This window comes from Lissotriton helveticus, chromosome 2_1, assembly GCF_964261635.1.
Source record: "Lissotriton helveticus chromosome 2_1, aLisHel1.1, whole genome shotgun sequence".
NCBI lineage: Eukaryota > Metazoa > Chordata > Amphibia > Caudata > Salamandridae > Lissotriton > Lissotriton helveticus.
Window position 1 is genome coordinate 554,484,054 of NC_136059.1, and position 13,911 is coordinate 554,497,964.

Below are 13,911 nucleotides of genomic sequence, written 5' to 3' on the forward strand. Positions count from 1 at the left end.
GGACTATGCCACAAAGCAATGGAACTTGTGACTCTTGAAACCCAAATAACAGTTCGTCAAGAAACTCCCGTCTACAATGATGTAGCATCTGACTATACAAACATGTCAAGGAAACCAGCAACTACAGCAATTTCAAAGAATCCGGATGAGATACCAACTATTGACAGAACTGCCTCTGGCTATTTCATCAACTTCGATACCTTTTCTGAGGATCCCAGTGACCCTGAAACAGCACCAAAAAACAAAACTTTCAAGGAACAATTAACGGAACTTGGTCAAGAGCTTGCAAATACATATCTGGTTTCACCATGGGTTGAATTTTGGATTGGATTAGGTGTATTTTATGTCCTACTATGGCTCATTCTCGTTTTAAGTTTGGGAAGGCTGATAGATGGAAAACACATTAGAATGGACACAGCAAGTAAGAACATCAATTTGTTCCTGAAACCACACAAATCATCTCATCGTGAACAACGAGACCTGTCATCAGTAAACACCTCCAAAAGGTAGTTCTAAAAAATTTTTAAGAAAAATTCCATATTTTACAGGTTTTAATGTTACAAACCCAGAAAGTTTTATCTTTAAAAATGTTAATAAGACAGGCATGAAAAGTATGTTGACAAATAGTAAACAAATTTATTCTGCGGCCTCTTTTGCTCAATTGTCCACCTTAGGCTTTGACTTTTGGAAAGACAACATTGAGACAAAATCTGTTTGGGGCACAAAAGACTGGCAGGTACAAGGTTTAGAAGCATTGTTCAGAGCCTGCATCATCCCAGAACAAATGATGTTCTTAAATGACACTGTTCAACAGACATCTTGTCTTGGCCTGGCTAAGATAAAAGATTTAAACAAACCTTCCATACCTAAACCCACACCTGATAGTAATTTAACTACAGATGAGGAGGTAGACATACATTACATTTGACTACAAAACAGAACAAATCCTGAATTGGAAAAATTGTTAATCTGGCCCACAGACACGAATATCTGTCAAGTCAGATTCCTGAACAAGACACAAGGGTTTACAGTAAGTCCGCCAGATCCAAGATATATCCAAAGACAACATCCAGGAATAATAACAACTTATAGTGTAGGAAAACTATGCCTTGAGTGGCTGCAGAAATCCACACTTCCACAAATAAAACAACACTCATATTTGCTTAAAGATGGCGTTGATTTACGAGAATTCTTACTGGGTCCTCGTAATCCACGTAATAAACGTTTCATATACGCCGGTATATACGCTGCATACTCACGCAAATGGAAACAGCTGAAAGAATACGAGAAATTGATCGTATTAATTTAGAGAAAGTACTATCTGTAGTTGACAATGGGTTAACAACTCTGTCTTCCAGAATTTATTCTTTGGACAGCATTGTATCCTCTGCCATTGACATAATGGAACAGGACTTGCTAATGTTACACCATGACAAGTCTCAATTACGTTCTATAATACTGTTAGGCTGGACGTTACAAAACCTTTGTTCTGGCTATGTGTGCCCTGGCGTCTAAGCAACACTATGTCATTGGTTTATCTGTATGGTTAAATACAGTAAACAATCTCGTCGGCACAGAGGTGAGCAGACTATACGGTGCTGAGCATAGAAAAACTGGAGAGATTACCATTGACCCTTTCGGAGAAGTTGAATGGATAATACATGGCACCATCATGATACCAGTGACGATTTTCCAGTTTCAGTATTGCTTAAAACACATACCAGCAGGCCTGTATGAAAGGTTGGATAAAGAATACATTAAGTCGACCTGGGATTTACCGTACACACACAAATGTTGGAGTGGGGGAAAGGAGGTATTTCTCAGTGGTAAAAATGGTAAAAACTCACTAAGCGGTACACTATTATGTCAAGGTGTTAATTTGCTCCGAGCCTGCGAGGGTTCTTCCAGTAACCTTTCTTGCCACCTGCAAGGTTCGCCGGCAGCGGCGATAGATCCAATTTTAGGCAGTTTTCCAATGGTAGCTACATTATGTTAAATGATCACAGCTGTTGTGGAATGATGCCAGGAATAGTCTGTCTTGTTAGTGTGTCAGCCAGGGTCACTTGTATGCAAGTATTGTTTCCAAAAACCAAGACAGAAGGGGAGTCGCCACTATGGCCTTCACTGAACATCTCTTCTATACGAATTGATACTGGTGCACGGAGGGGGACATCAAGGCTCACCAGCTCACCTGATTTCTTGGAAGGCAGCACAACATCGCTGGGGCCCTGACGCTGTGGTTGCCCCCGCCGCCGAGCTGGTGACATCGCTCGGCCGCGGAGTGGGGTAAACTACAGCTCCCAGCCTGCCTTGGGAGGACTGCACCGCCCACTTCCTCCACAGGGCGCCTGGAGGCGCTTAAATCCCGACAACTTCCACGGAGGAGCAGGGGCCGATCCGCACTGGTGAGGTGCACAAAGGGGGTCATCAAGGCTCACCTGATTTCTTGGAAGGCAGCACAACATCGCTGGGGCCCCGATGCTGTGGTTGCCCCCGCCGCCGAGCTGGTGACATCGCTCGGCCGCGGAGTGGGGTAAACTACAGCTCCCAGCTTGCCTTGGGAGGACTGCACCGCCCACTCCGTCCACAGCGCGCCTGGAGGCGCTTAAATCCCGACAGCTTCCACGGAGGAGCGGGGGCCGATCCGCACTGGTGAGGTGCACAGAGGGGGACATCAAGGCTCACCAGCTCACCTGATTTCTTGGAAGGCAGCACAACATCGTTGGGGCCCTGACGCTGTGGTTGCCCCCGCCGCCGAGCTGGTGACATCGCTCGGCCGCGGAGTGGGGTAAAGTACAGCTCCCAGCCTGCCTTGGGAGCACTGCACCGCCCACTTCCTCCACAGCGCGCCTGGAGGCGCTTAAATTCTGACAGCTTCCTCCGCGTCGCGGACGGCGCCGGGCAGAGGGCGGGCCGTCTGTGGCCGTCCGGGGCAGGAGGAGGCAGGGCAGGGCCATACCCTTAACCTCTGCAACTACAAATGGGTAAGCGAAAGAAAGCATCGACTATGGAGGAGGGCGGGAAAAAAACCAAAGTTCCAAGACATTCAAATTCCATCATGTCTTACCTTTCTTCGGCAGTGGGGGCCCTTACGAAGGAGATCACAAACGCCGAGTACGAACTGGGCTTGTCAAACCCTTCCTTGACAAACATTATTACATCTAATCCTCTGGAGTTAGATGACACCCCTACCTCTGGAACCAGTGGTGACTGTTGTAAAACCTCCCCCCCATGCCCCATAACCAACGACATCGCCCCAACATCGCCCATTAGGCATATTAGGCAGAGCCATCAGCCAGTAACCCAACAAGCAAGGCGAAAGAAGGAGAAGAACGCCAACATGATGGGCACACCTAGCGCACCATCTGACCTCCTGGGAGATAAACCGGAGGCGCTTTTCTTTGCTAGGATTGAACCCCTACTTGTTGGTATCGCGAAGGACATTGTGGACACTCTAAATACCTGTCTAGAAGGACTTTTAAAGAAATGTGCCTTAATAGATAGACTCGTTAATAACCAATCCCCCCACATAGATACGCGTGATAGGGGGCTGTTCACGCAGGGAGACGGGAGCATGGAGGTGTCTGGTAATAGGGCAACGGTACAGGCACCTAGTGGGGTGTCGCCTTCTGAGAATAGTTCAGGGGCCATTAAAACATCACTTCTTGGTAATGAGGCTAGCGCCCCAAACATGGTGGACCTGCCACGTTCTCTTAACCACCCAAGCTCACGTGTTCACAGGAAGGTAATCCCCAGTGAATACAAACTTAACTTACCACCTGAAGCGTCCCCATTAGTTGCAGTCTTTATAGGGGTACCCCCAACTAATGGAAGGTGAGGTTGAACCAACCGCGGACCTTATGGTTAAGGCTAACAGGTGGTGCTCAGATACATGTAGCGGGGAGAACATTGCGGACATGATCATCTATGCAAGGAGGGTGGGTTGGATTGGTAAACCGCTAAAAAACGCTCAAGGGGACTGCGTGGTAATTAACTTTAGCAGGGCTAACCTGGGAGATAGATTATTCTGGGACGGTTCTGCCATATCACCAAGGGACCGTCTGAGACCCATCCCCTTGGGCTTCTTCTACCCACCCTCAGTTCACACCAAGCAGATACAACGCTACCCAGGGAGATGGTTGGGCTGGAGGCCACCACAGGGAGAGGGTAGTCCATATGGACCCACAAACTCACAACCCTTAAGGCGACCCACTGCCCCGCCAGCACCCCATCCCCTGACTCACCAGAGTGCAACTGAGGGTTGCGGGTTGGCCACGAGTAACCGTTTTACCCCTTTGTCAGGTCTGGAGGATATAGACTGACTATCAATTGATTCACCTCTCCCGATAGAGGGGGGTGGTAACCCAAATGATGAGGCAGGGATGTGTAAAATGCTTAGCTGGAATGTGGCAGGAATCAGTTCTAAAAGAGGTGATAAGGAATGGTCTAGATTTGTCTCTGGGCATAATGTTATGGCTCTACAAGAAACATGGGACACCGCCTCTAGCTTTTGGTTGGACGGGTTCACTAGCTTTGCTGTGGCTGCTACCCCCAGCAATGCTGGTAGAGCTAGGGGTGGCCTTTTAACCTTATTCTCATTAGAACTCAAAGGGTCTCTAAGACAGATCAAAAATGTATCCCCAAATATTTTAATTGTTGAAAGGGAAATTAGTCCCACTAGGAGTACATTATATATACATTTTTACAATTCATGGAATAGGGATATTGGTGAAAATAATATCGCTACCTTAGATTCCTTTTTAACTTCAGTCAGTCGTAATACACATACTAATTTTGAGTGCGTGCTATTGGGCGATTTTAACATTCACCCTTGCAAGCTCATGTGTGGCCCAAGTAATCATGAGGGGTAGTAGGACTAGAGGGACCTCATTTTGAGCACACCACTCCGGGTGAGGAGCTGGAAGATTTACTGGCCAACTTCAACTTCTTAGAATCAATGTCCACGGAAGGGGGATTAAGAATACCTACCTTTAAGGGGACTGACCCTGGAACAATTATTGATTACATATTTGTAACCCCAGGTATTCTAAACAGGGTTAGTTCCTATCGGACAGTCCCCTCTCTACATAGTGATCATAATCCTGTTCTACTTGAGGTTGCCTGGGGAGATTTTATGGGGCCGATGCCGGGGCAAGTGAAAACAGGGCACATTTTACGTCCAGTGGACTAGGGAAGAAGGCTCAAGTGGGCAAATGTGGTCCCGGAAAACTTTTACGCTGAAATTTTCCCCAAAATTGAGGACCATGTGGCGACCTGCCAAAACCCAAGCGCCCTAGATAGCGGAATAATGGGGGCCTTCCAAGCTATTTGTGGCCAAATCTCGCTGGACCTCACGGTTAAATCAAGGAAGGGAGTTATTACCCATCGTCGCTGGTTTGACGCTACATGCTCGAAAGCACATAAATCTTTAATGGCAGCTCTCAAGGCAAAACCTAGGGTGAGGGCGGATATCGCCATACTGAGGAAGGAATACAAGCGAGCAGTCAAGGCTAGACAGGATAAAATCAAGAACGAAGCCTGGGAGAATTTACTCTGCACGGATGTCCTGCGGGATAGCAGGCAATTCTGGGCCATAATCAATCAGCCCTTCTTCTCCGATTCAACCAATTCCGTCATGGATTGTGTTATCCCGGACGACAAATGGTTGGCTCACTTTAGATCAGTGTATGCAGATACTGACACGGACTGTCAAGTGAGCAACTTGACGGTCCCTGAGGCTCCCCCCATACGTTTCAATAGGGTCGAGGTCGAGAAAGCAATACTGGCCACCACCAAGAATAAATCCCCTGTCCCTGATGGGGTACCAGCCGATTTTTACATACATTCGCCAACGCTATGGGCGGAAGTCCTGGCCAATGTATTTACCGCCGCTTATGGCAACCCCTTACCAACTACTTGGGTAACTTCCACCATCGTTCCCATTTTTAAGAAGGGTCATGATGACCCAGGGTGCTATAGGCCCATATCCCTTTTGGACTCTGCAGTCAAGATCTCAGGCAGAGGCCTTTTGGTCAAGCTGAGGGATAGTGTTGAGAGCTGTGGGGGGCTGGCTGAAATCCAGTACGGGTTTAGGGAGAGGAGAGGAACATTAGAGCAGTGCTCCAACTTACACCTGTTGATCTCGAAGTACACAGTGGCCAAGGAGGGGTCATTATTCCTTGCGTTTATGGACCTCTCCTCGGCCTTCGACTTGGTGAACAGGTCTAAGTTGTGGGCCATTCTTCTGAGGATTGGGATTGATGAGGCACTGGTCAGGTATATGGCTTCACTTCATCAAGAGCTATTTGCAGCTGTGCAGGTCACAAATGAGGGAAGGTGCACGCCCCGTTTTAACTCTATGTGCGGGGTCAGGCAGGGTTGTATACTGGCCCCCCTGCTTTTCACAATCTATAATAATGGCCTGGGTACCCACCTGGAAGACGTGGATGGAGACGTTCCGCGTGCAGGAGTAGCTAAGATCCCCGCTCTCCTGTACGCGGACGACGCGGTGCTGATAACTCGCACCGGCGTCTGTCTCCCACGGCTCCTGGACGCCTTTGGTACCTTCATCGACCAATTGGACTTGAAGATAAACACGAATAAGTCACACACAATGGTTGTCGGGCGCCACAGAAATAAGGGGATATCTAAAACTTTCAAGTGCAAGGGTGAAGTTGTTACTAGAGTCCTGGCTTTTCCTGGCCTGGGGGTGCTTTTTGATGAAAGGGGTTCTTGGGGCCCCCAGGTCAGGGCAAAAAGCCTGGCGGTGGCCAGGTCATCAGCGGCTCTTATGGGCTTTGCAAATAGGTTGGGCGCCAGACCGATGGAAGCCCTTTTAAAGGTTTATAATAGCAAATGTATCTCACTGGCAATGTATGGCTCACCCCTTTGGGGTTATGTACATCTCGAACCAATACAGAAGGCAGAAAATAGATTTTTACGTTCCCTTTTGTCTGTCTCACAGTCCACACCAACTTTCTCCATACATGCGGAGGTGGGCTTGGATTTTGTTATCGATAGACTCAACATGGCACCTTTAACCTTTTGGCTAAAGACGTGGCTCAATAAGGAATTAACCCTAAACCACATGATTATGAACGTTGTCATGTCTCTAGACCACTTCAAAAGGGTGCCATGGATGGCCTATCTGAAGAAGTCTTTCACAGAACTGGGTCGCCCGGAACTCTTTACATCCCCTTCGGGTATTAAGAAACAGGATGTAGACATAGCTAAGAAGCAGTTCATGATTAGGGCAAGAGCGGGCGTGAGGAAAGGGAACTGCAGAAGCCGGCTGTGAGAAAACATTATCTGTTAGTAAACTCCATTGCACTTGAACCTTACCTTAGTCTTGTCACTAGGCCATTCCACAGGTTTCTCCTGACTAAGTTCAGATTCAACCTGATACATTTTTATTTGGGTAGCTTTAAAACATGGGAAAAACCAGAGTTAGCCCTCCCCTGTACCTGCGATAACTTTTCTGTTCAAGATACCTTGCATTTTGTTATGTTTTGTGGTTTTTTTACAGAGCCTAGAAAAAAACATTTGTTACCGGTTTTAAAGGAGGCTGGCTTCTCCCAGGTGAGACCAGCTTTGCTCTACCTTCAATCATTGAGTAACATTCGTATCACATTTTGCATGGCAAATTTTTTAGTGGCGGGGCTAGAACTAAACCACGTAAGACAGTATTGGGCTTTTCCCAACAAGCTTTATTTTATAAATTTTTAAATATTGAAACATTTTCTATATAGCCCAAACAAAAGAACTTTATCACATGTATTTGATTAGTATGAGATTGTACAATAGATTTTTATCTGTATAAGAATGTTTTTATCTCTTTGTATGATTTCTAACTAAATCGAATAAAGATTTCTTGACTGACTGACTGACTGAATTGATACTTTAAGCAAAATGAAAGCCGTTCTTTTGCAAAAAACTGTGCCACTGACCTCGTCCAGAGAGACGTATGATCTGCAAGTTGCACGGACGTCTGCCGAGATACATGCATTATTATCAACAAACTGCCTAGTACATTTCGCAGAAATGTTAGGTCGTATCTTAAACATGTCTGATACCAGCGGTATTGTACATGTATTTAAGACGATCTTTTCAGGACTGTTAGCAACCTTTGAAGCAGTCCTGGACGTGTTTGCTAACTTTGTACACTCTGTGTTTGGCTACCTGCCTCTCATTTTGGAACTCGTAGCAGGGATCTTATTTTTATTCCTCCTGCTCCGTTATGGCAATTCCGGCCACTAGCGATACCCAAGTCAGCATTGAGAATGCGCTCCGGGCCATGCGGCATTGTGACAGAGTAAGACAGATCCTTGGCTTGGCTCGTTTGAGAGATCTGAATACTACATGGTTCCTGTCATTCAGACCAATCTGACAAGATTGCATCTTACCTGTTCTACGATGCCTGCTTTGTGGAGAGGAATGCGTGTTAGATATCTGTCTAACACTACCATCGACATTGCCAACGGATGTTGACGCATTACTGGGTCCGGTAATGGCTCATGTGTTGTGTTGCCCCCAACGGCTACCAATCCTGATGACGGCATTCATTGAGATCTCACCGGCAAAGCCAACTGGAGGTGAGATACGCGGACCAACAGGCACACAGGTACCATCTGCAATGAACTTTGCTAATGCGGCTGGTGCTGACGGCGAGGCTTCACATCTGTGTACAATTGACCTTCTTAATGAAGTGGTTGAACTTTCATCTACTGTGGTAGACGATTTCTTTGCTAGCCTTGATGATTTAATGTTTTCTCCTGACATTGAGAATAACTTTTGAAATAAGTACACAGCGTTCTTTCGAACTCTGAAATTCGACCTTCACTTTTTCAAAACAAAAGCTTCCACGTTTGGAACTTTATTTCACTTTGATTTAATTTGACTTTTTTCCAAAACGAACTAAACTTTGGCACAAAGTGATCTGCTTAAAGTAGAACTATTCTTAGAGAACAAGAATTATTTGACTACTTCCTAGAAACAATATTGACCTAATGCACAAACCAAAATAGCTTGTATATTCTGCTATGGGATGGTCTCGACTTCTTTCTTTTCTGTATCTAAAGCCATTTCATAAAATGTAAATTTCGTGAATAATTTGGTTAGCATTGCTAATATCATATCATATGCTTACAATGAAATCATTGCTTTTAAATGGATACTGTACAAATGCTCATTTTTGTGTACGACCATTTTTTAAATACATGTCATGAATTTTTGGGTGGGATTGTAAAAACACATGCTCTAGCTTATATGTTTTAAGTACTTGATCTTAGATGAACATGATAAGGTCGAGTGGGTGTTGTGAACCATTTTAGGACACTATTGTAAATTTCCAGATTCATGCCCTTATATAGGTATAAATCACTATGTCCTTATATAGGCATAAGAATCATAACCATATTTAGACATAGCTCAAGCAGTCCAAAAATGGCAGGGCTACTTCCACTAGTTCTGAAAATCTACAACGATTTCTTGGAAAACTCAACTTCTACGACTAGGGACTTCCCCTTGCTCGAATACGGACTTGTCCAAGAACTCATGGTGTTTTCAAAGAACTGAGAGTCTTTAATGACGTTATTATGTCCACCTTTACGTCAAACTCTGCAACTTCAAGGTATAAATATACCCACACTTGCCATAGCAAATACACGGTGGTTTGGGCAGTTTGACTATCTACTTGCCTGACACGCCCTGCTACTGCAAGTGCCGAAGGAAGCAGACCCTCCAGCAGACGCACTGAGAGAGACGCTGTCTTTTCTACTGCCGAGAAATCCAGCTCCAGTGTTTCCAAGCTACCTGACCTTCTTCATTCCAAATTAAGGTACGGAGCTGATCAGCTCCGTACCTTAATTTGGAATGAAGATGGTCAGGCTCAGGACTCGATTTCCCAACAACCCGGAAGGTAGCTTGGAAACACTGGAGCTGGATTTCTTGGCAAAAGAATAATATATTTATTCTACACCTCACTTACTTCTTCCCTCGTGCTAAGATTAGGTTAGGTACACCGGGGTAGGCGTATTTTAAAAGCACCAGTTGAGTACTGTTAGCCTCTGTTATTTATGTATGTATTTATTTATGGTCTAGGAACCATACAATGCACTTACAGTATTATTTTATTCTACTCTTTTTACTGTATGCATTATATTTTGCAACCAGTTTTACGATTGTAGCAGTTAATTTCTTATGCTTGAGAAAGAAGACTGTTCAATAAATCCTTCTATTGAAAACGCCCGTCTTTCTATTTTCTCTGCACCTGTGGGGAAACGAAGCATGCACGATTGACTGAGTGAAATATCTATCTTTTGTTTCCACAACTCTGAAGATCAGTTTTATCTTGGGGAAACAAAGTTGTCATGTTTATGCGGTTGTCAGAGACTAATCCCTTCTTGTGAATTCGAGAAAGTTTCTAGTGCCCTCTGAGCTAGCTGGCACTCACAATTAAGTCTAATATATTCGATAGGAACCTAGTAGACATAAGTCCTACGTCACATCTATAGGATATATTATTCTAATACGCAGAGCCTATTGGGAATATAGGAACTACACTACAAGGTTTTTGTTTACTCAGTCATTCTTTTACTCATTAATGTCAGTATTTGGTGGTTCACAAGCCAAAGTTTTTGTATTTGATTTGACAGCCACTTTTTTGAAAACTGTTCATATTTATTTTATTTAGCATAGTAAAGCACAACTATATCTTGAGTGTCCCATCATTGCTCATTCAAACCAAAATTGACAGTGTGGTCAATAAGCTGAAAAAAAAACAATAAATAACTCGGTGGGGGTGGGAAAGAGGCAGTCACCAGTAAGTGGCGGAGTTGCTACATAGTGCCATTGAATAAATAGTGAGGACTGGCATCAGGGGTATCCTGTTTCTTCAGCTGATGATTTTACTTTGCGTGGTAAAAGTCCCAATAATACAAAAAGTAATGCAGAAAATGTTTGGGAATCTGACTAGGATTATGAAGGAAGGGAGTCTGAAGATGGCAAAGCTAGAAGGTTAGGCAGGAACTGCTGTGTATACTCGTAGAGCCTCACTCTCATGGCGGGGTGTAGCACCACAGGCATATTTGGCGGTGGACTTCGCTCCGCTCGCAGAGTTTGCGGTGTTGTCCGCAATCGGTGTTAGACGGAGCTCGCAGAGTTCCGAAAAACTCCGCTTCACGGGCGGATTTTTTTCGTCGCTCGCATTCGTCAACATCAAGTTGGCGAGCACGAGCGAGGAAAATCCACCTCACAACGTCATGTTTTATCGTTATCGTTCACCATCGTCAATATCAAGTTGGCGGTCACAAGCATGGAAAATCAACCTCCCAGCGAGATTTCTCAAAGCGGGCGGTCAGATTTCTCATTGCGAGTGGTCGCGTATGCTCGCGACTGCTTGTGTCGAGAAACTGCGTTTGCGTTGAGAAAGCAGCTGCTCGGGTAAAAATCTACTCGATCGGCAGAAAGGGAGCAGCACCCGCTTGCGTTGTGCATGTTGCTGTTCGCGATGATTACACAGTGCGGACAAGCATCTGGCACTGATAATCATTGCGAACAGCATTTATCTAATGCACTCCGCTGCTTGCGCAGGTTCGCATAGCGTGGCAGAGTTATTTTTGCACTACGCGGAACTCCGCGAACTCCACCCAGGCTTAATTTTGAGATCCCCGCCATGCATGCACTGATTTAACAGCCCTCAGTGCTGCCGATGTATCTATCGGACGTTTTGGGATTGATTTTCAAAGACATGTAGTTAAAAGGCCTACTGTTGTACCACTTCCCATACTCCTAAAAGCTTTTGTGAATCACCCCTTAGGAGAATATAATTTACTAGTGTGCACACTTTTTAATATCAATATGTATAGTAAAACCAGTGTGTTTGTTTTAGATGTTCCTGCATTTCAATGAACATGGACTCGTGACATGCTCTGCGGATCATCTCGTTATCTTATGGAAACTGGGAGAGAGAGAGTCCAGACTACGGAGTTCAATACTTTTCGAGAAATTAGAGCAAAACGGTGGTTTGCAGCCAAAGTTTTAACAGAGCCCATGGGAGAAATAACCGTACAAGGAATGTATGCAGGAGTTTGAGTGTGCCAAACGTTAACAATATTTTATATGTATATAAAATCGTTATGTATTGTGTAAACTAACAATAAATGTAAATATGTATTGAATGTTTCAACATGTTTTAATTTGATGTTAACTTTCCACACTGTTAAAAATGTCAGGTACTCTGTTTTGAAAAAAGATTGAAGAGGATGATTTACATGTCAGGTTTTAGCTGATAGCCTGATGAACTTTATATGTATTTGCGGATTAGTGGTCCAAATTAAATTTAATAAAAATGTTAGCAAGGGTTTGAGGTGTGACCCTCAATGTTGGCAGTGTTCTTGGCACGGCCATTCAAAGCATGTCACTTTCTGGCTATTCTCAAAAACAGAAATATATTTTGGGTATAATTTTGCCCCCATTCTTATGGGTTGCAGTCGGATAAATGCCTGAGGTTCACTTGCTGGACTTTGGAATGTATGGTCTGAAATCAAAAATTATGCAATTGTACATTACATCTTCATGTTGTTCTTGGTTAATTTTCAGACAAGGTATCAAAGCTTATTGAAGAAAAAGTAAAGATGTGCTATTTCTGAGATACTACATCTCAGTGAACCTGGTATTTGATAACTTCTTTTCTCGTTCTTAAATACGTTTAAAAAATGGATAACTTCTTTAATGCAAGGACACATCAAAATGTTCTGCTTCATTATATATAACGTTATTTTGTTCAGTTATATTGTTTTATATCCTGCAGTGAATGATTATGTGACGGTCCTCCGACTAGCATCTGGAAGGGAGGGGATGGTAGCTCATCCACTGGTGCGAACAGTGCCGGCCGCCCCCCCCCCTCCCCACTCGGGGGTGTTGGAGGTGCCGCCGAGCTCTTTGCCGGGGCCAGTTTTTGGCCGATTTTGGTACAGGGCCAGAAACGGCCCTGTAACAAAAACAGCCCCCAGGGGCCCAAAACCAGCCCCCACCCGTGCGGCGCACCAGGGGATTGCCCGGTGCCCGCTATGGCCAGCCCGGCCCTGGGTGCGAAGGAGAAAGACCCTGGACTGTTGCCTTTTCTTCATCTAATTCACCCTGTGTATCCATTATATCAGGAACCCACACCCCTCCCGTGTTTGAGTCTCCCTTATCCACCTTCAACATTTGGAACCTGCAATCCAGATGCCGATATGATTCCGCCTTCGTAGTCTGTATTTGACGTTAAATCCCTCCTATCTCTCTCGTGTGCAAGAAGACACGCAAAGACTTTCCTTACCTTATGTCTGACAAACTCAATTGTTTATTTAGATTATCTCAGAGGACAGATCCGTACCTCTCTTTCGGACTGCTCTTCGCCCCGATGTTTGAAATAGCTTGTGTGGTCCGCACCTGCCCAACTGCCGCAATGTTATCAAGAAGATTGTTCATGGAGTGGAAGAAGTGATTGCTTAGACCCTGGACATCGTTTAGGTAATCCGGGGGACATATAGGGTTAGAGTTTGTTAATACTAAAGGGATAGAACCAACGTTTTTCAGGTTTCTCCTCCAGATCTTAGGTCTCAGGGGTTGTGTTGGGAGGCTGTTAACATCTTCTACGACTTGGAAAATGAAAATGTGATGGTCTGACCAATGGCAAGGGAGGATCGAGTCAAGTAGTGTGAGATCCACATTCAAAATTACGACGTCGAGAATAGTACCTCTGTCGTGAGTAGGGATATTACATATTTGGTTGAGATTGAGGTCAGCGAGAAAGGCTTTGAGGCTGTTTACCCCAGGGTTGTTCTGATCATCCCAATGGAGGTTGAAGTCCCCCAGGAATATTTGCTTATGTTGATGGCTATTATTTGACGCAAGAATATCCATGAGTTG

The 13,911-nt window shown here is 44.8% G+C and overlaps 1 protein-coding gene across 1 annotated transcript in view; it reads left to right on the plus strand.

Moving 5' to 3' along the window:
* WDR41 (WD repeat domain 41) overlaps positions 1-12,171 on the plus strand; it is a 497,424-nt gene extending 485,253 nt beyond the window's left edge. The window contains exon 13 of the mRNA XM_078675219.1: positions 11,888-12,171. Within this exon, the coding sequence (XP_078531345.1) occupies positions 11,888-12,040 (153 nt within the window). The 3' untranslated portion in view covers positions 12,041-12,171. The remainder of the gene's footprint in view (positions 1-11,887) is intronic.
* The last annotated feature ends 1,740 nt before the right edge of the window (positions 12,172-13,911 follow it).